At 41.6% G+C, this 19,956-nt stretch overlaps 1 protein-coding gene across 1 annotated transcript in view; it reads left to right on the forward strand.

The window, feature by feature from the left end:
- Positions 1–19,956, forward strand: part of PATJ (PATJ crumbs cell polarity complex component) — a 210,458-nt gene that overhangs the window by 21,573 nt on the left and 168,929 nt on the right. Inside the window, exons 11-16 of the mRNA XM_065409300.1 lie at positions 1,002–1,163; positions 1,443–1,575; positions 9,711–9,787; positions 11,332–11,388; positions 13,846–13,980; positions 19,128–19,295. Of these exons, the coding sequence (XP_065265372.1) occupies positions 1,002–1,163; positions 1,443–1,575; positions 9,711–9,787; positions 11,332–11,388; positions 13,846–13,980; positions 19,128–19,295 (732 nt within the window). The remainder of the gene's footprint in view (positions 1–1,001; positions 1,164–1,442; positions 1,576–9,710; positions 9,788–11,331; positions 11,389–13,845; positions 13,981–19,127; positions 19,296–19,956) is intronic.

Raw genomic sequence — 19,956 nt, forward strand, 5'->3', positions numbered from 1 at the left:
TCTGGTCACCCTAACTGAGCATCTTCAGCTCCTGTTAAAGTTAGTGGGATTTGAAGGTGCTCGATACCTTGCAGAATTGTGTCCTTTATGCCCATCTATAAGTATTTAACATTGGGTTGACATCATCAAAATATTAGTAACGCAGATGTTTAAAAAAAAAATCCTTTTCTTTATAGGTGAAAAAATTAAAAACCTGCTGGATAAATGTCAGGGCCACGTTACCGTGTAATGGCTAACTTTGCATTGGTAATACAAGTAGGAGTAACTCTCTTTTCATGATAAGAAATCTTTAGAGATCTGACTTTTACAAAGTGCATATAAAATATTTGGGAGCAAATGTTCTGCAGATACAATGCCTAAACTTTCAAAGCCTGGCCTCTCCCTCATTTGGGTCCCACTTGTACTTACAGCTGCAGTTTTGTGTGTGCATAGTCTAGTCAAGGGTCAATAGAGTTTACCCACTTCTCATTTGGGGACTGTGGAGTCCAGGTTAGATTAGTCTACCCACTCCTTTTTTTTACCATTATGCACTGATTGCGTACATGGTTATCTGCATGTTTATGTGTGGAGGCTTGGTAGAGGTTGGCAGAAAACTTATGCTATGATCTGAACAGACTGTTAATCTCTCAAACTCATCCAGGAAGCTCCATGCACAGTACTGTGCAAGCTGCTGTCTGCACACAGTATCTCTGCTGAAAAGCAAACGTATTTTACATTTCTGTAAATCTAGTAAATTGCTATTTTGTATTTGCCCACGCCTGCTATCAAGGAGAAGTTTTTATTTTGTATTTTCTTTTAAGAAGAAACTTTGAAGATGGCATTTATCTGATTATTTTGAAGTAGCTGAATTAATGCAATTCTTCTTTTGCAACCATTGCAGTCTGTGAGGGCCATCAGTATAACTGTGAGAGATGAGTTGCACTGTTGGTTTACATATCTCTGTGAATGTTAGAACTCAACTGTAATCTGATGTCTATAATCCGATGGTGTTTCTGTACTAGGTTGATGGGATTAATGTTCAGGATTGCTCCAACCAAGAAGTGGTGGAGGCGCTGCGTCGCACTGGCCAGGTGGTGCACCTTACCTTGCTTCGACAGAAACCTTCTCATGCTTCTTTCTCTTCAGGAAGATCTTTAGAGAGAGGTAGTCCTTTTCCTCCCTTTGCCAATGGTTCATTTAATTGTTCTTCCAATTTATAATGACCAAAATAAACGTTTAGGGCCTGTTTCTGTGAGGTGCTGAGCAACCATAAATCTTGGGCTTAAGGGTCCTCTGCACAGAATCAGACCCTTCGACATAGGATGTAAGGGTGTGTGGGGAGTGGAGTTGAGAGCAAAGTTCCTGTAAACTGAACAAGGAAGCTGCTAGTGGATATTGGTTAGCATATCATGTATCCTCTGTACTACCTGGCTGACTTGAAAGTTTTTTGGATCTTTACAGAGCAGCCAAATATGCCAGCCTTAGTTCTGTCTGGAGCTGTAGAGACGGAAACTAATTTGGATAGTGAGAATGAGGAGGATCAAGAGGACAAAGATAATTTTGAAAATGAAAAGAAGCAAAATCTACACAAAATAGGTAGGTAAAACATCTTGCAGTGTGTTCTCTCCTGTATATCTACTGACTTCTTGAAATTCATTTCTTTAACCCAATTTTCATAATGATGGGACAGTTTGGCTTCCTTTTCCTTGCACAATTTTAATTTTCTGCTCTTCAATGCTTTTTTATTTAACTGAAACCAAAATCTAAGACATGAGGCAGTAAACCGTGAAGTTTTTCAGTGGTGGGAATGAAAAGGCACAGATGTATTTCTGGTTATGCTAGAGGGAAAAACGAGCATTTAGCGACTCTACTTATGTAGAGGAAGAGGAGTCGATGATGCCAAGGGACAGGGAAGGTGATAGAGTTGCTAAAATAATGGAGGAGAGAGGGAGGTTTATTTGAAGAAAGATGAGTGCAGGTTTTGCCATACTGAGCTTGAGGTGGTGGCAGGACATCCATGAGGGAGAAGCCAGAGTAAGAGTTGCAGATAGAAGACTGAACAGGGTAGTGCCTCTCTTTATCCATTTCTTTTCAGTAAGTACTTCTGTACAAAGGCTCATCTGTAGTCTCTCCACTCAGTGTGCTGCAATTTAAGCAGTGTAGGCATTATTGATATTTCAGACAGGATATAATGCAGTTAATCTGGTGATGCTGGGTTTGTGAGTACTGGTGATGCTGGGTTTATGAGTACTGTTGCTCTTTGGACTTCTGCACACTAATGACATCGGAATGGTTTAAAAGCTGGGTAAAGCTATCTGTGGTATATAATGTCCTACAGCCCTAATCAAGAGTCCATGTTTGGTAGGACTCAATTTCCTTACAAAATTAAAAAGGCTCAAGATACTCACATTTATCAGCTACAACGTGCTTTTTCATAACCTTGTATCTTTTTTGCTTGCCTAAAATTTAAAAGCATTCATTTAGTTGGAAACTTTGTTCAGACTGAAACATTGTGTATAAAATTTCAGCCTGGAACAGAATTTAATGGCCAGTTTAAATTCCAAAAATGGATGCTTATTTTGGAAATGCTGACAGGCTCTTAATTATAATGGGGCTAAAGTAAACACTGCTAATTTAAGGCCCTGCCTAAACTCTGGAAGTGCCTTTTAAAAGTTAATGTAAAAGGTGTGTTTTATAAAACATGAACTATTTTCCTTTAGGCCCAATTGGACTAAATTTTTATTAAATTTTCCTGAAGAGGTATTAAATAGTGATGCTGGCCCGCTAAACCATGTTTAAACAACTCTGTCATGATACATGGTTCAGGAAACTGTGTGCATGGGGCCTTAAACTTTCTGCTAGCAGACTAGAGAGGCAATTAACTTACAGCTGCATCTGTAAGAGTGAAGACTGGACGAGAGTGCTTGTTTGTTTCGTGCAGCAGTATATAAAACCTGAAGAGAGAAGCTAGTTGTTTAGTCAGAAAGTTATAAATCCAGACCTGGATAGAGAACAGCGTGTAACATGAGGGAGGAAAAAGCTATTGGAGAAATCAAAAAGCTATGCTGTTTGAGAAATCTTTAATCCAAAGTGAAGGACACATCGCTACATAGTGAGCCTGTGAGAAGGGGAGATCTTCAAGACAAAGAAAAAGGTCAGCGTTTGAAAGTTCCAGGGATCTTAGTCTACACTTAAGTTAGGCTGGAATACTTACATTGGTCGGAGGGCTGAGAAAAATGCACCCTTGATCAACATAGCTATGTCAACCTGCTTCCAGTGTAGGAGCAGCTATGTTGACAGAAGAATGTTTCTGTCGACAGAGCTAACTTTGGTTGGGGAGGTGGTGTTCCTACACCAATGGAAAACCCCCTATCATCGGTGTAGGCTATGTCTATGCTACGGGGTTATACCAACAGAGCTATGCTGGTAAAGTCTCTGTAGTTTAAACACACCTCAAAAAAGGCATTGTATTCCAGGAACCCAATGCTAGTAAGGTGGGGAAGAAAAACTACATGAAAGTAAAGAGGCAAAGTTCTGAAGATATAGAATGTTACTGCTAATGCAAACCATTGCTGGGAAACAATTCCATTTCTGAGGCCTTGTGTAATATAGCATGTACCACAAACCATGAAAAACCAACCCAGAGAAGTGACCAAAAAATTGGGGGTTGGGGGGAAGGAATCTCATGGTACTGGGTGGAGGCACTGGAATGAGATACTCTTGAACCAAACCTATAGATCCAAAAATCTTTTCAATTTTCAGGAAGTTCTCTTTAATGGGCTGAGCCCCAAAACATCAAATATGGACATGTGAATTTAGGGATTATTTTGGGTGTGGGGGAATGGTCTTAATTTTCAGTTAACTGAACACATTAAGAGCCTGATCCTGAGGTGTTGAGTGAGCATTCATGGTGGTCATAGAAGTGCATATCGGACTCCACTGGGAGTTTCAGATGTTCAACCCTTTTCAGGTTCAGGCCATAATTTTGTAACAGAAAAAGGGGGTTCATAGATTCATATTTTATAAAGCCAGAAGGGACCATACGTCTGTAAGCAAACTCTGGTTAAACTAACTGTCCCTATCTGGATAATCAGGACAGAGGTGACAAGTCTGGTAGATTCTGGGTGTGGTCAGACCCTGGTTTGGGACCACCTGATCCTGAATCCTGAGACGGGGGTGGGGGAATTATTTTCTTACTGGGTGTCCATGGGGAGGTTAAACCCTATCCTAATGCGTGGATGCAGTTGACTGTAGGGGAACACAGGAGGCCCCTGTTAGCAGGGCTGGCCTCAATGCTGACCTACTCCATTATCTGAGGACAAGATTGGGAGTATTTCTCTGAGTTACTGAGTGGAGTTAAGACAGCCCTGGATTGCCCAGAGAGGCTAACTCAGGAGATCCAGTCCCTGGGGTGTTGGTAGCTATAGGTGAGGAGCTACACCCTGGAGTTGGGGTGTCTGGACAAGACGATGCTCCCTCAGAAGCCCCACATAGTGATGAAATGATGCCAGTGCCCCAATAGGACTGGGGCATCCTAACTAGAGGGACCAACTTGGCCAGAGATCAGAGGGAGGATGAGACCTTCAGCCAGGCCTATGACCAGGTGTCAGTGGACAACAGAGAGGTAATAGACCCACATCGAGCAGAGCAGTACCCACAATTTAAGCTCCGGCCTGAGCGAATATACTAGCAGGAGAGAGACCGACCGACTCGTGAAATTTGATCGCAGTTCCTCGTTCCCCGGTCTCATCAGTGCAAGTTCATGTGGCTGGTTCATGCTGCCTCCACTGCAGGCCACCTCAGCATGAGGAGACTGTGGCCAGGATTCTAGGCTGCTTCTACTGACCCGGAATTCACCAAGAAGTCAAAGACTTCTGTAGCTTATATCCCAAGTGGCAGCTCATTGGGCCTAAAGAGGGGTGACCAAATCCCTACTAGTCCCATTCCCATTTGAGAGAATCGGGATGGATCTGCTCAGACTCTGAGAAAAGAGTGCATCTGGTTATAAATGCATAGTGGTCAGACCTGATTATGCCACCTGATATCTGGAAGCAGTCCCATGGCACTGCTCCAGTGCAAAGACTATTGCAGCAGAACTTCTAATGGTCTTTGCCCGCATCAGTGTGCCTAAAGAAATCCTAACCAACTGAGGCACTAATTTTGTGTCCCATCTGTTGAAGGAGACTTGTGAACTATTAAAAATAAAGACCCTACAAACGTGCATCAATCACCTGCAGACCGATGGTTTGGTCAAATGGTTCAACCAGACCTGAAAAGGATGTTTAAAGAAGTTTATTACTGCATACCCTAGACACTGGGATCAACTGATCCCCCTCCTTTTTATTTGATAGTTCGGAGGTACCCCAGTCATCTACTAGATTTTTCCTGTTTGAACTCTTTTATATGAGAGACTACCTGGGGTATCTTAGACTTTGTCCATGAAATGTGGGATGAGCGGGCTCCTAGAACAGAGAATGTTGTACAGTACATACTAAAGCTCTAGGAGAGGCTTGAAATCCTGGGGGCTTTCACCAAAGAGAATCTCTTTAAGTGCTCAACTGGCCCAATAGTGAGCCTTTAACAAAGGGACGCATATGTGTGTATTTAAACCTGGGTACTTCTGCTCCCTAGCACAATGTCCAAGCTGCTTACTAAGCATTAAGGTCCATATTAAGTATTACATCAAGTGGGGCCTGTTAATTATGAAATCAGACAAGAGGAAGACAATGCAGATCTACCAAAGTAACCTCCTGAAGGCCTGGAAGGACCGGGAGGGCTTGTTTAGCACTTCTTATCCATCTGAGCCAGAATTGGGACCCCAAACGTCTACATTCCTGGACCCTGACTCAATACAGATTTGGGGGAAAACTTCCATCCAGAGCAAAGGGTCCAAGTGAGTAACCTTATGAATGCCTTCCTGATGGGGTTTCCACCCCAGCCAGGATGAACTCACTTTGTTCAACATCATGTCCAGATAGAGCGGGGACAATGCACCTGGGAGAACTCCCTACCGCTTCCCCAAAAAATGTGGGATGCAGTGAAACAGGAGCTCTGCACCAGGTTGGAGCTAGAGGTCACAGAAGAATCCCACAGCGACTGATGACACCCAGTTGTCCTGGTCCCTAAACTGGATGGCATGATCCAGTTTCTGTATAGATTTTTAGAAAAGTTAATGCGATCTCCAAATTCAACACACATCCTATGTCCTGGGTGGTTGAACTACTAATCCAGAAGGGTGAGACTCAATATAGTACAGCATTAGATTTTACCAAGGGATACTAGCAGATCTGTCTCATACCAGAATCATGTGAGAAAACTGCCTTTGCTGCTCTGGTTTATATCCGTTAAGGACTATGCCCTTTGGCCTCCATGGTGCCCTAGTGACATTTCAATGGCTCCAGTGACCCAAGTTCTCCGATCTCATGGTTCATATGCTGCAGTTTATTTACAGGATGTGGTCATCTATGGCTGAGACTGGGAAGCCCACCTGCAACTAGTTGCCACTGTCCTCCAGTCCCTGTGGGAAGCCAGCCTAACCACAAACCCAGCAATGTGTAAAATTGGAAGGATGACATCATCTGACTGGCATATCGTGTGGGGAAAGGTCAGGTCCAATCCCTGTAGACAAAGTCCAGGCCTTAAAAGCCTGCCCAAATTCGACCACAAAAAACAGGTCTGGAGATGCTTAGGGCTTGCAGGTTATTACTGCCGGTTTGTGCTAGGGTTTTCCATGATAGCGGCACCTCTCATGGACCTGATTAAGGATAGCTGTCCCTGGAAAGTTTGATAGCCTGATGTCCGCAAAAAAGCATTAAAAAAATGGAAAGGCCACTTGTGTAAAGAGCCTGTCCAGTTCACCCGAAACAGAAAACACCCTGCTCTGTTTTCGAAAGAACTTATTTTGCAGACCAATGTGTCGGAAGTAGGCCTGGAGGGCAATCATATCCCAAGAAGTAAATGGAGAGAAACATTCTATGCTATTTTTTAGCCACAAGCTATTCCCTTGGGAACTAGCATGTTCTGTGATAGAAAAAGAAACCCTGGTGGTGAAATGGGCTGTGGAGTCTCTCTGATATTACATCCTGGGAAACCCATTGAAGCTGGACACTGATGGTGCCCCTTTGAGGTGGTTAATTGCAGTGAAAGACATGAATCCCTGCCTTATGCACTAGTACCCGTCTCTCTAGTCATATGCCTTTCAAGTACAGCATAGAGCTGGAAAGGCTCACCAAAAGATTTGTGTTTTTTTTTTTTTTTTTTCCTGAGGGACAGAGGGCATAGACAGCTGGCCTGGTTCCTCTGATGCCATCTTGAAGTGGAGGGGGTGTGATGGGGTATACAAACCACACATTGGGCAACATTATAGGGTTAATGAGCTGATGTGGGCTCAAGTGGCTCCACCCCACCACACCTATGAGAGATGTCAGACATGGAGGGAGGAGCTCAAAATGGGGAAGCCCAGCTCAGTTGAGGGCAGACAGGAGCTTCTTGGATGGCCACAGCCTGGTAGTCCCACCCTGAAGGGCCTGCTTCACCTTTTGAGAGCACTATTCCTCTGTATTTGCCTGCCAACTTAGTTGGGGGCCACAACTTGACAAGGGTTTCTGAAGAAAGAGAGCTTTACCACAGTTGTGGAATAGTTCATTTGTGTTAATTCTCTTTGTTCATTGACAAACCTGGAAATGGCAAACTAGTTGGGGCTCTGCCAGACGGCTGAGCCTCTTATGACTGGAACTGGGGTAGGAAAATACCTGGATGGAGTAGAGCAGAGGCGCAGATGAATGCTGGGGCCCAGCCCAGGGCCTAAGGGGTGGACTGGAGCAGGAACTCTGATGACACTCCTTGGTATTCCTCTGAGTTAGAAGGATTGTCTGGATGTCCATGCACATTGGCAAGGGTAGGCATTTGTTTGATAAAAGATGCATGATAATAAGTGAATATTTTTGTGTTTGTGGAATTATGGTTCATGCTTGAAGCAGCTGGGAGGTAAACATAGTGCTCAGTCTGTACCTGATAATGAAGCAAAGTGGGGCTAAAGAAGAGCATCTATTGACAGAAACCTACATTTAATAGTTAAAGAGAACAATACTTATCTCATATTTCATGAATTCAGGAGACTTCAATGTAGACCCAGTTAAAAAAGACAGAGTGTTCTTTGACGAATCTATAGTGTAACTACAGAAGCCTATCTCTAAAGAATCTATTGCAGGCTTAATTCTTGATATAGTTCAATAAAGAAACAATGATCTGACTAAATCTGACCTGAAATCCTTCTGTGCTTGCATCTCTTGAGTCTGAGGTCAGATATATATGTACAATGGAGACTTCAAATTGGAATCTGAGCTGCGTGGTTCTATACAGAGAAATTCTGGTTAGGCAGCTGAGGTAAACTTGGCTGTCTGCTGTGACAGAAAGTGGTTGGTAGGGATCTAAAGCTACATGGGGCTCAACATTGGGAGGGGAAAATAATTAGCATAGAGACCTGATCTCTTGGGGGTGTTGCATTGTAATGCAAATAACTCTGAGCCTTTGTTTTTAACTGTTGCCATTTGATTCTTCCATTGTTACTGAAATAATTGAATAGCTTACAATTCCAAGTAATAAAGCGATGTAATGAGGATTGTGTTGCAAGTCTGATTTGTTAGTTCTATCCTCGAATATTGAAAAGTGAAGGGGAGATTTTCAAAGGCACCCAATTCCTCTTGACTTTTAATGGGAGTTACGCTTCCAACTCCTAAGGTATTTTGTTTAACGGTTTAACAAAACATTCAACATTCAAAATGACATGCACGCACTTAAAGACTGAAAAGGGCTGTTGTTGTGATTTGCATTCCGATTCCGGTAAGATGACATGTCAGTGATACCAGTGTTCTGTTATTTGTCCAGACTTGTGACGATATTATGGCCATTTAAAAATAGTTTTCAGTAAATTCATTCTCCAGTTGCTGCTGCTAGTTGGAATTTTGCTTTAGAGTTTGACTCTTACCAGCTCAACATTACTTAGGCTAGGAACTTTATATGTGTGCTGAGCTTCTGGATGAGGTCAAATGCAGGGCAGCCAGTCATTTTATGCTGTCTAGCCCTGTCAAATTGTCTTACATGACTATAATACTGCCTTGGTTGCATAAGTAAGAAAGCTGAAAAGATATAAATGTCAAGATAGCCAAGTTCCCACGGAAGACTGGTTTAGAACTGGAGCTTCTATTAAAGCTCATGTTACTCACTGGCCTAATTAAACCAGACAAGCCTTTATACCTGCCAAATGTATAAATAAAGTCTGCCGCTGCATTGTGCTGATGCAGTCCCTTGATAACGGCAATGTCTTGTCAGGTGTTTACTTCTCAAAAGGGGTTGGTGTGGGAAGGGGGGTAGCACTGCTCTGTAGTGGTGAATGTTTAAACAGCAACAAATTATAAAGCCATGTGAAATTTGCTTTGCAACCTAAAAGAGTGATTTATTTACGGTATTAAACGGTACAGAACTCACATCTCATCAAAGCAACCATTACCTTTTATGCTTCTCAACTGAATAAATTTCACTTCAGCAGTAGCTGACATTTGCATTGTTTTCTTGCAAAAGTCTATTCTGATTTGCACTGCTTGATAGACCCAAATTAATGTATTTTTATTCTTCTGATCATTCTCCATAATATTTTATTTAAGCTGCATCTTTATTGAAGTAAATGTACTTGGCAGGGTTTAGTAAATTTAACATTCACTTTTATATTTTAGGAAGAGACCCAGACTCTCCAGAAAAGGAGTTGAAATCCAAATGGGGAAAACTGCTGGGACCTGATTATGAAGTCATGGTATGTTATCCTTCAATAAAGTACACTCATTTATGTTTCTTTAAATTACAATGCTGTGAGCTTAACTTTACAAGCTGCTCAGGGGTTGGAACAGATCAGTAGAGTAGCATTTTTTGTTTTCCCTGAACATTCAAGGATGAAATATAGGGATGTTAATTATAACACATTTTTGTTCTGTTTATGTCTGTACTATTGCATAAGTGTGAGTAATGTGTTTTTTTTTTTTTAAATCAACCTCATTTTAAAATTTGTAACATATCAGCCACTTAAAATATTTGGCATTTTTATGATTGTTTTTATGATCTGTTTGTTTTATTGTACACTTAGAAAAGGCTCAGGATATGAGTCGTGTGTTTCATAATGAATCTTACATTTTTATTAGAAGAATGATTATCAAAAGTATTTGGGAGAAAAGGAAGTAGTGCAAGTTAGGTAGGGGTAACTTTGTGGTGCTAACTGCCCTTTAGATTTTTCTTCACGTCTTATTAGAGAATTGTCAAGGAAGAGATTGATTACATTTCTAAATACGAGTCATCACAGGGGGAATGACCAGGGTTTTTTTGTATTCATTACTGCTTTTTAAGACTGCTAACTGAGTGCGTTTTAAAATAAAGCATTCAAGCCAACATCCTTTTCTGATGACCTTAAAAAAACGGTTTATCTTTGCAATACATGTCCACTTGATTCAGAGACTCTTATTTTTACTGTTTGGCAGAACTATCACTCCAAATGTCTTGCTGGAAGATTTAAAGTAGCATTAAGAGGTGTCTTGAGGAGGTTCCTTCTCTGCAATCCATTAGTACTCCTTTAAGAACTTTGAAGTCCATATAAGCCTGTGTTTTGATTCAATAACTCTAGTTACCCATGCCAACTGCTAGATATCCCCATCCTTGCACTGCCAGAGCCTGACATTACTTTCTTTAGCACCGTCCCATTTTCCAGTATATGTATGGGAAGTAAAGCTGATTCATGAAGCTCAGTGGGCCAAATTTTCCTTTCATTGTAGCAAATGTGGTTGTGATGGTGAAAATGTCAAAATTTGGCCCATCTGAATAATAAAAGATCATGGTTGACCAGCACCTTTTTCAAAGTCTTTTTGTTTTCTTCCTTTGCATATGCCTCTTTTCCATTTTGCAACACCTCGCTTTACCATGACGCACAGTTTGGTTTGAGTCTGATAATGTAAACCCTTACATTGTCCTTACAGCCACACACAGCTCCATTTAAATCTATAGGACTACTAAGAGTTTGAAGGATTGAGCCCTTTCTGATCACTTTATCAGCCACCAAGACTTTCTGAGGTGAGGGGCTGGTTACTGAGTGTGGAATTTAGATCCAGTCACCGGCTATGTGATTTTGATAGCTTGTGGTGATAACTCTAAGGCACCAAAGTGGACCAAGACATGAATTAAAAAGCATAATTTTTTTCTTGTCCCCTTATTTTACTGTCGGCTGTTCTTATAATCAGTCCTTTACTATAATTCAGCACTCTATTAAAGTTTGTATACTAGTAGTATTTAATTGTCATGGTGTACAATTTTTAGGTGGTTCGTGTGGACATGCCAATTACAGATGATGCTGAGCTCCAGAAATACTCAAAGGTATGGAATCTTATTTCATTTTCTCTTTTTTTTGAGATGGGCATGAACCAAAACCCTAGAGATGAATACTTCTGAAATATGGGGGAGTTCCAGCATTGGCTCTAGCTCACCTCTTGGAGAAATACTGTCACTTGCTGCCAATGCTGCTTAAGTATACTGGGTCTGAATTCCTTCACACGCCTTTTCTGAAAGAAGAAAAACCCAAAACCAAAAAACCCCACATAGGAAAATAGACCATGTAGAGTGTCCTAAATCTCCTCAGACTCTGTCGGGCAAGTGGGGAGCATGACTTTCAAGAATCTAGGGCCCCTCACTTCTAAATCTGGGGGCTGCTGGCTCAGTGCTTTAGCTGATGCCAGCTATTGGGATAGGAGTTGGAGAGAAGCAAGAGTGGGAGGGGGGGGATAGCTCAGTGGTTTGAGCATTGGCCTGCTAAACCCAGGGTTGTGAGTTCAATCCTTGAGGGGGCCACTTGGGGATCTGGGGCAAAATCAGTACTTGGTCCTGCTAGTGAAGGCAGGGGGCTGGACTCGATGACCTTTCAAGGTCCCTTCCAGTTCTAGGAGATGGGATATCTCCATTAATTATTATAAGAGTGGCACCTTGAATAATACCTGGAAACCAGTGCAGACTATGGAGCAGAGTGTCACACTGACTACAAGAAACTTTTTGCTAGGTAAGGTCCTAATGCCGTAAGGGATTTGCAAGTATGGACTCTTACTACTGTACGGTGTCGCATTGACTGCAGTATCAGAGCCTAAATGGGCATCTGTCCAGAAGCAGCTGGGTACCAGCAAGATCACCAAGTTGTGAACTTGAGTGATAGAAGGCAGGCAAAGTTCCTAAATCAAGGGAACAGAGATTATCTCTGCTATCTTCTTTGTTTCTTCACAGCCTGCTAGCTTGTCTGGATTGAGCCTCAGCTAGCCTGCTCAGAAAGTTTTCCTAATGGTTGCAGATATTTGCTATGTGGAGTTTTACTAGAGAGGAATACAGTATTGAGGTTGTCCCTAGGAAAATGGCCAGCACAAAATCAATGAAATTTCTTGTGGAAATATGGATACAAGTGATAACAACTATTTGCAAAAGATGCTTCAGAGAGATGTTCCCTGCCCCAAAGACTGATAGAAATGTCATCAAGAAATGAGATGACTGATTGTATGGTTAGGTTTTATTGGCTTTCTCTAAAATAGTGATTATGATCCTGTGACAGATGTGGCAATTTCCTGCAATACCCTTGAAAGACTTTATTAAGTTTATGTACTATTGTGGACTGGGATTGTATGTCATCTCTTTAGGGGGAGAGATGTGACTGACATAAAACCTGGAAGTTCAAAAGACTGTACTGAAAATATGTCAGACAAGTATAGACTTTTAGGACAATAAATGTTACATGGATTTCCTGGGGAATACCTTAGGAGAGGTTAATGCAAATTCTCCAACTCTGGTTATGCAAAAACCTAGAGTTATGAAGCTATGCTCTGAGACAAGGGTCTTGTCTGCTGATTACCTGTTACGGAGTGCCAAGACCAAAGGGCCAAGCTGTATAAAGAAATAGCAGATCTACCCAGCCTGGATTTTGGTTCTGGATTCAAGACAGATATGAACTTGTATCAGGGGAAACCCAGTGGTTGGTTTTGAAGGACTAAAACCTATCAGAGCTCTAGGCTGGAGTTGGGTGACCTCATAATTTTTTTAGCATATGTGTACGAACTTTTATTGTTTTTAATGTTTTCTCTGTAATGCTTTTACCTTATGGATAAATGTGGTCGCTTAGAAGTTGTATGGTGACTTACAACTTTGGGCAGTAAACTGTCCGTAGAAAGCAAAGCACAGACGCTAGCCTTTTTAGGCAATCTGACTTGCTGGGCATATCACAGTGGAAGGCAAGGAGCTGTATAGCCTTAAAATCCCTGATCAAGAGGGAGTGGGACATGGGTCTCTGCCTAAGAGAGGTGATGACTGGGAGCTGTAAGCCTAAAGAGAGTGCCCTTGATTAACCATGGAGGGGGAATACAGGTGCCTTTACCCTGAAGCTGTCACAAGTAAGATCTTCCTCTTTTGGACATGCCTTTAGTGGAGAGTAACTCAAGTTTTAGACAGAGGATAGATGTCAGGTGCTCTTTTTAGGGGCAGTCTTATACATCCACCTCTCTTCTGTTTTTTTTTTTTTTTTTTTTTCCCCCCCAGTTTATCACTGTAGTGATATTTTTGAGAAGAAGATAGTGATGTACGTTTTTCCAAAAGACAGACTGTGCAAGGAAAAAACAGCAATCTAACTGAATAGAAAAATTAACAAAATTTGTGTGATGCAACACTAGTTATGTCAGAATTAGGATTTAAATATGCTAATGTGCAGCTAGTTTAATTTGAATTGGTCAGTTATTGAAAGTTGAATGCATTTGTTACATATAGGAATACATGTTTGTAAACATAGGCACTGCTTATTTTTTGCAGCTATTGCCTCTCCACACTTTGAGATTAGGAGTTGAACTTGATACATTTGATGGACATCACTACATATCTTCAATTGCTCCAGATGGTCCAACTGCTATGCTTGGCCTACTGCAACTGGAGGATGAACTTCTAGAGGTAAAGTCCACAGAACTAGAAATGAAGTATTGTTCTTTCTGCTCAGACTCTTTTTTTTAAAAAATATGCTTTTATGGCATTTTAGGCTGGCTAATGCATGTGCACAGTAGTATCTTTTAAACAATCAATGGGTAGGAGGAGCATGGGGTTAGGAGTCAGAAAAGCTGGGTTCTGTACTATTCTGGCTCTGCCACAGGCTTCCTATAAGATTAGGGACAAGTCAGTAAATTGTTTTGTGCCTTAGTCTTGCCATTGGTAAATGGGAAAATAATGCTGCTCTACCTTGCCAAGGGTCTTGTCAGGTTTATGTAATTATTTGTGAAGTGCTCAGATACTAAGGAGATGAGTGCAATGATGATGTTTGTATTAGGCATACTTTTTATCTATTGTACCTGAATTAAGAGTCTTTGGCCTTGTCCACGCTAAAGGGAAAAGTCGATCTAAGCTACACAATTTGAGTTATGTGAATAGCATAACTCAAATTGACCTAGCTTAGATCTACTTACAGTGGGGGCCACACTACGCAACGTCGACGGGAGACACTCTCCCGTTGACTCCCCTTACTCTTCTCTAGCAGGTGGAGTACAGGAGTCGACGGGAGAGCGATTGGCGGTCAATTTAGCGGGTTTTCACTAGACCCGCTAAATCGACCGCCGATGCATCGATTGCCGCAGGGTCGATCCTCCGGTAAAAGCCCTTTGAATAGTTAACTTTTGCATTTCTGTGGTTGGTAATCTCTCTTTCTGAGTATTAACCACCCCCAAAAACCCCACAAGCAGCCAGTCACATTGCAGTGATGGTTTGTGTTATTCCTTTCACTCTCTGGAACTTGGATATTGAATTCAAAGACAAAACTTGTGTGTATGAGCAAGCAGAGTGTGTTAATGATTAATTTGCACAGAGTAGATATTGGGGTGTGGGCTTGTGCTGCTTTGGTGTGATCAGACCAGAATGAGGACCTGTTTACTTTAGAGAAATACATATAAATATTTTTAATGGCAGGATATCAAGGATAAAACAGTAATTTTTTTCAATTGATTTTTTTTGCTGTTTCTTTATTGAGACATGAAAAAAATTAACTCTATGTAGGGTGGGGACGTGTAGGGGTGAGAGTAATAGACTTCTTAAATTGAGCTTTACTGGACCTGCTCCTAGTGGCAGCAAAGAACAAAGTCCCACTGACTTCAGTGAGAAAAGGATCAGGGTCTTTGCTAGATTAGTTCATCTTTGGTCCAGGGCTCAGGTGGCCTGGGCTCTGGTCATTATTAATCCTTTAGCACCAAAAACGCCTACTTGTATCACTGAGAACTAATGCATGTTCTTGTATTATTGCTTAACAGAGGAAATCTGGATTTCCACATGACAGGGTTAATGGAATGTTGAAAGTGTTATTTAAATATCTTGGCCATTAAACAAAAATTTGAATACTAAAAGCAAAAATATCCACACTCTGGAAAAATTTTATTGTATAAATAATAAAGAAAAATTGTTTCAATTTATACAAGTCCACAAGTATGTCCAGCGCTAGTGAATTTTATAATTTTTAACCCACCCCCCCCCCCCCCCCCCCCGTAGCTTAAAAAACAACTGAAACAAAACTGTGCTCTAGGGCTAAAACTATATATGCCAAGTTTCAGCCTAGAGCATGTTTTTACAGCCAAGCTATAAATCCTCTTAAATAGGGGCTTGTAATGGAAATTATGACAGTCCCTTAACTAAAGCGAACAGCATTACACAGGTGCTGATATAACAACTAGAGATAGTTTGGATTAATAATTAATGAGGGAGATACATTTTTAAATGTATAGCAAGTTTAAACATTTATAAAGGTCTGTTTGATAGGAATCATAGTACTTACAAAAAATTCCTGTTTTAACTGATTTTCTTGTGGTGTTTTCATGGTGTCAGTTGCCTCCTTGTCACTCTCCCAATCCGTTTTGTTCTAAAACCTCCATTACTGTCTTTCGGTGGAATGGCTAGTATGGAGTGATCAGTGGATGGGGCATCTGGCACCCTTCCTGCTTAGAGATTGATCTCCAGCAGCTATAAGAGAGCAGCGAGGGAGTCCCCAAGTCTGCTGGTGGACATAGAGTAGCCCTTGTCCATCAATCACAGAACGCTGAGAGATGATAACTTCCCACCACACTAGCACTCCAAATGCATTTAAAAAAAACAACAACTTTGCACTGATATTTTTGTTTAAATAATTAATTAACGGTTTAGCCTAATAGCTCAGCAGTCACGGCAATGCTGGATTACAGTTCCTAGAGCTCATTGAAAACATCTGCCGTTTTAGCGGGCAAGAAAACAAGAATTCCAGTTCACAACAAATGTCAAGGTTTCGACTTGCAGTTTCGTTCTGATGTGGAACGAAAATGAGGCCTTTCTCATGAGTTTTTGCCAAACTGCACCATAGAGTTAGGTGATGCCTATGCTTATGGCAGCATGTAAAGTACAGGCATTACACATGTAGCTCCATACAGCAGGGAAAGGCTCTAGAAGCAGGACACTACATTGCTAAAAATGACAGTGCAGACTTGGGAGGCACTGCTGAGGCATGTAAAGAGCCAAGTAGGGTATATACCCTTGAGGTTCAGGCATATAGAGCACACTATTCGCCTAAGCAGTGCCTCCTGTCTACATTGCTACTTACTGCACTGCCTACTGCTACACTGTGCTAGTTGGCCGTGCAGCGTCTGTACTCTACACACTGCTGTAATGTAGACATAACTCCAGGGTCTGCATGTGTCTGTCTCTCTCCTGTTGAAATTGTTCTGCTTCATATAAATAATTGTTAGGCCAAGATAAAGACATTGACTCCATTGCCTCATAGTTAGGACATTCACCTGGGATAGGGGAGCCTCAGATTCAAGTCCCTGCTCTGAATAGGGCAGAGTAGGGACTTGAACCTGGGTCTTCCATGTCCCAGCTGAGTGCCTTTGTCACTATGCCATTGGCTATTCTGAGGCATGTCTCTCTGTCTCTCTCTTGAGCTGAGAAACCTTTGCGATGAAAGTTTTGTTGAAACAGAGATGCTTCTGTGACCAGCTTCTGTTTCGTAAATCAGCATTTCCCAATAAAAAATATTTTGTGGGAAAATTCCTGACAAGCTCTGCTGACTGTATAACTCTAGATCAGCAATTCTCAAACTGGGTCGGGACCCCAAAGTGGGTTACGACCCTGTTTTAATGGGGTCACCAGGGTTGGCGGTAGACTTGCCAAGGCCAAAGCCGAAGCCTGAGCCCCACCACCTGGGGCCGAAGCCCGAGGGCTTCAGCCCTGGGTGGCAGGGCTCAGGTTACAGGCAGTCTGCCTGGGTCTGAAGCCATTGAGCTTTGGCTTCGCCCCTCTCCACCCCCACCCCAGCCAGGGCGGCGGGACTTGAGTGGGCTCAAGCTTTGTTCCTTGCTGCTGGGGTCATGTTGTAATTTTTGTTGTCAGAAGGGGGTCGCGGTGCAATGAAGTTTGAGAAACCCTGCTCTAGATTATCTCCTCAATTGTGTTACAAAGTTGAGAGGAAAATGGTAGGTTCTTAAACAGCATAACTCATATTTAAACTACATAAACACAAAGCAAAGGAGGAAGAATTGAGCTTATCTAAGGAAAAGTGATGACTCTGGAAGACAGGTATATGATATAGTACGGGGCATGTAATCTTAACCAAACCAACCTAAATCACATCCACAGGGATGGAGATACTGGAAATGACATTGGGCAGATCTTGACTTCAGCAGACATATGCACTACTTGGTAGCTGTAGAATCAGGGTGTTTTGTCAGGCCATTGACACTTGGTGAAATTCTGCATTCTTTGTATATGTAATATTTTTACAGTGCAACCAAGTGTAACACCTACATACGTTCTTTGTGTGGACACTACCAACTGTTAAATTGAGAGAGGGTGGAAAACTCTTCATATTTAGGTTTCTTAAAAAAGAGGGGAGGAAAGAGTATTATTGCAGTAAGCCACTTTGAAGGGAATATTATTTTACATAACCACCATCTGTGGTTGTAAAAATCATTAGCGATTGCCTTGCGGTCTTCCGTTATCACTGAGCAGCTAAAGTTTATGGGATGATAAGGCTTAACTTGTCAGGACTTTCTGCTGAATTGCTTATTGTAATTGCTTTTTCTTTTTATTGTGTAAAGCATTTGTGTATATTCTCTCAAGGATCTAGCTCATTTCATCCATTTGACTATATTTTTAAAGCCTGCAACAGTTGTTGAAGTTTGGACTTGGTGCATTTGATTTAGAACAGCTCAAAATCATCCAGATTTTGAATTGTTGGTGAAATATTTCCTCAAACTCAATTTTTTGATGCCAACACACCAATTGCCTCCCCAGAATGTTTTGGGATTTCCAACCAGCTCTACTTTGGCTTCATCATTGATCCTAACTGGTATCCTTGTTGGCAGACTTGGCAGAGAAACCATGGATTGACTGGGACATGGAGAATGAATAACACTCTCAACCTGGCCCACGTAGAACGTAATTCAGGCACATGGGTGGGACAGTGGGCAGGAGTTTGCATTGCCAGTGGGATGCCTGTTGATGAAAAAAGCACTTTAGTCATGTGGGCTGTCAAGCCAGCAGTTTATACAGGCACTGAAAAGTGCTTAATAAATAAAGCGTTCTGACATTAGGACTAATTTCTAAAAGCACTTTAAACTAGAGTCAAGTACTGCTGAAATCAGTTTTCCTGTCTGTGCATTGGGGGAGGCTGTGAATAACTTACCTGGAAGGAACCCAGAAAGAATGACTACCATGGTGAAGGGATTAAGACCAAAATGCCTGCTGTAGGAGGTGTTGGGACTAGAAACACAGAGGGCAGGAAATAAATGAAGGGAAGCTGAATAAAACAGAAGACATGGATCACCACTATGTAATAACAATAAAGTCACCAGAATCTGGAGATGGAATAACAGTCTTACAGTAATTTATGTATATTTTAGGGGGTACATTAACTAAACCACTCAAGCTTCACTGGAATCCCTGAGTGAAATTAGACCTTTATACAGTTGGGGAGGACAATTATTGCATATAGTGTAATGGTTTAAAGTAAACGAGAGAATATTTTTATTGCAGAACCTGATCAATATCCTTTTAAATATCTGAATGGTGGTGCATGTTTTCTCTTTTCTGCCTAGGTAAATGGAGTTCAGCTTTATGGAAAATCCCGCCGTGAGGCAGTTTCTTTTCTGAAAGAAGTGCCGCCTCCGTTCACTCTGGTTTGTTGTCGGCGCCTGTTCGACGATGGCGGCGAATCCTTTGTGGATGAGCTCAGCACCATCGAGGTTTCGTCTCCGGAGCCACAGGTAGCGATAAGAGATTGTGTAGCTCAGTTGGACAGAAGTTCACTAACTTTCTAAAGACAGTGTTTTGGCTTCCCTCTTGTTTGCTTCAACCAATTTCAGCTCTTTAAAACAAAAATGTGTGAAATCCATTTGCGTGGATATGTACATCCGCTCTTTGTACCCAGCTGTCTTGCAAAATGGTCTTTACATCTCATCACTGTTTCACATGGAAATGCCAAGCAGGTTAAAAGACATGAGAAACCAGCTCAGTAAGAGGGATTTACTTTGTACTTATGTAGGGTCATCACTTCTAATCTTTAACAAAAGCTCATTGTATTATTTCCTGAGGGTTATCCATGTGCTTGGTGCTGTTGGAAACATGAAAGGTAACATCTGTTTCCTGTCCAGTGGTGTTTCCAATCCCAGTAAGATAAACAACACAGCTCTGATATCATAATACAACCAGATGATGGGATTCAGCACTGATTGTTTGTTTGATTTGTCAGAAATTGTTGATTTGTTCAAATCGCTTTGCTATGTCCGATGTCATATGTGGTTTTTCAAACACCTTTCAGAATCCTTTTCTTTCTTCTTCCTTGCATTAATCCAATCAAATGGTTTCCACTCTGTGAGTTCTCTCCCTCCAAAGTGTTCTGTTCATTGCCATGTATTTAGGGCCCTA

The sequence above is a fragment of the Emys orbicularis genome, chromosome 8, assembly GCF_028017835.1.
Source record: "Emys orbicularis isolate rEmyOrb1 chromosome 8, rEmyOrb1.hap1, whole genome shotgun sequence".
NCBI lineage: Eukaryota > Metazoa > Chordata > Testudines > Emydidae > Emys > Emys orbicularis.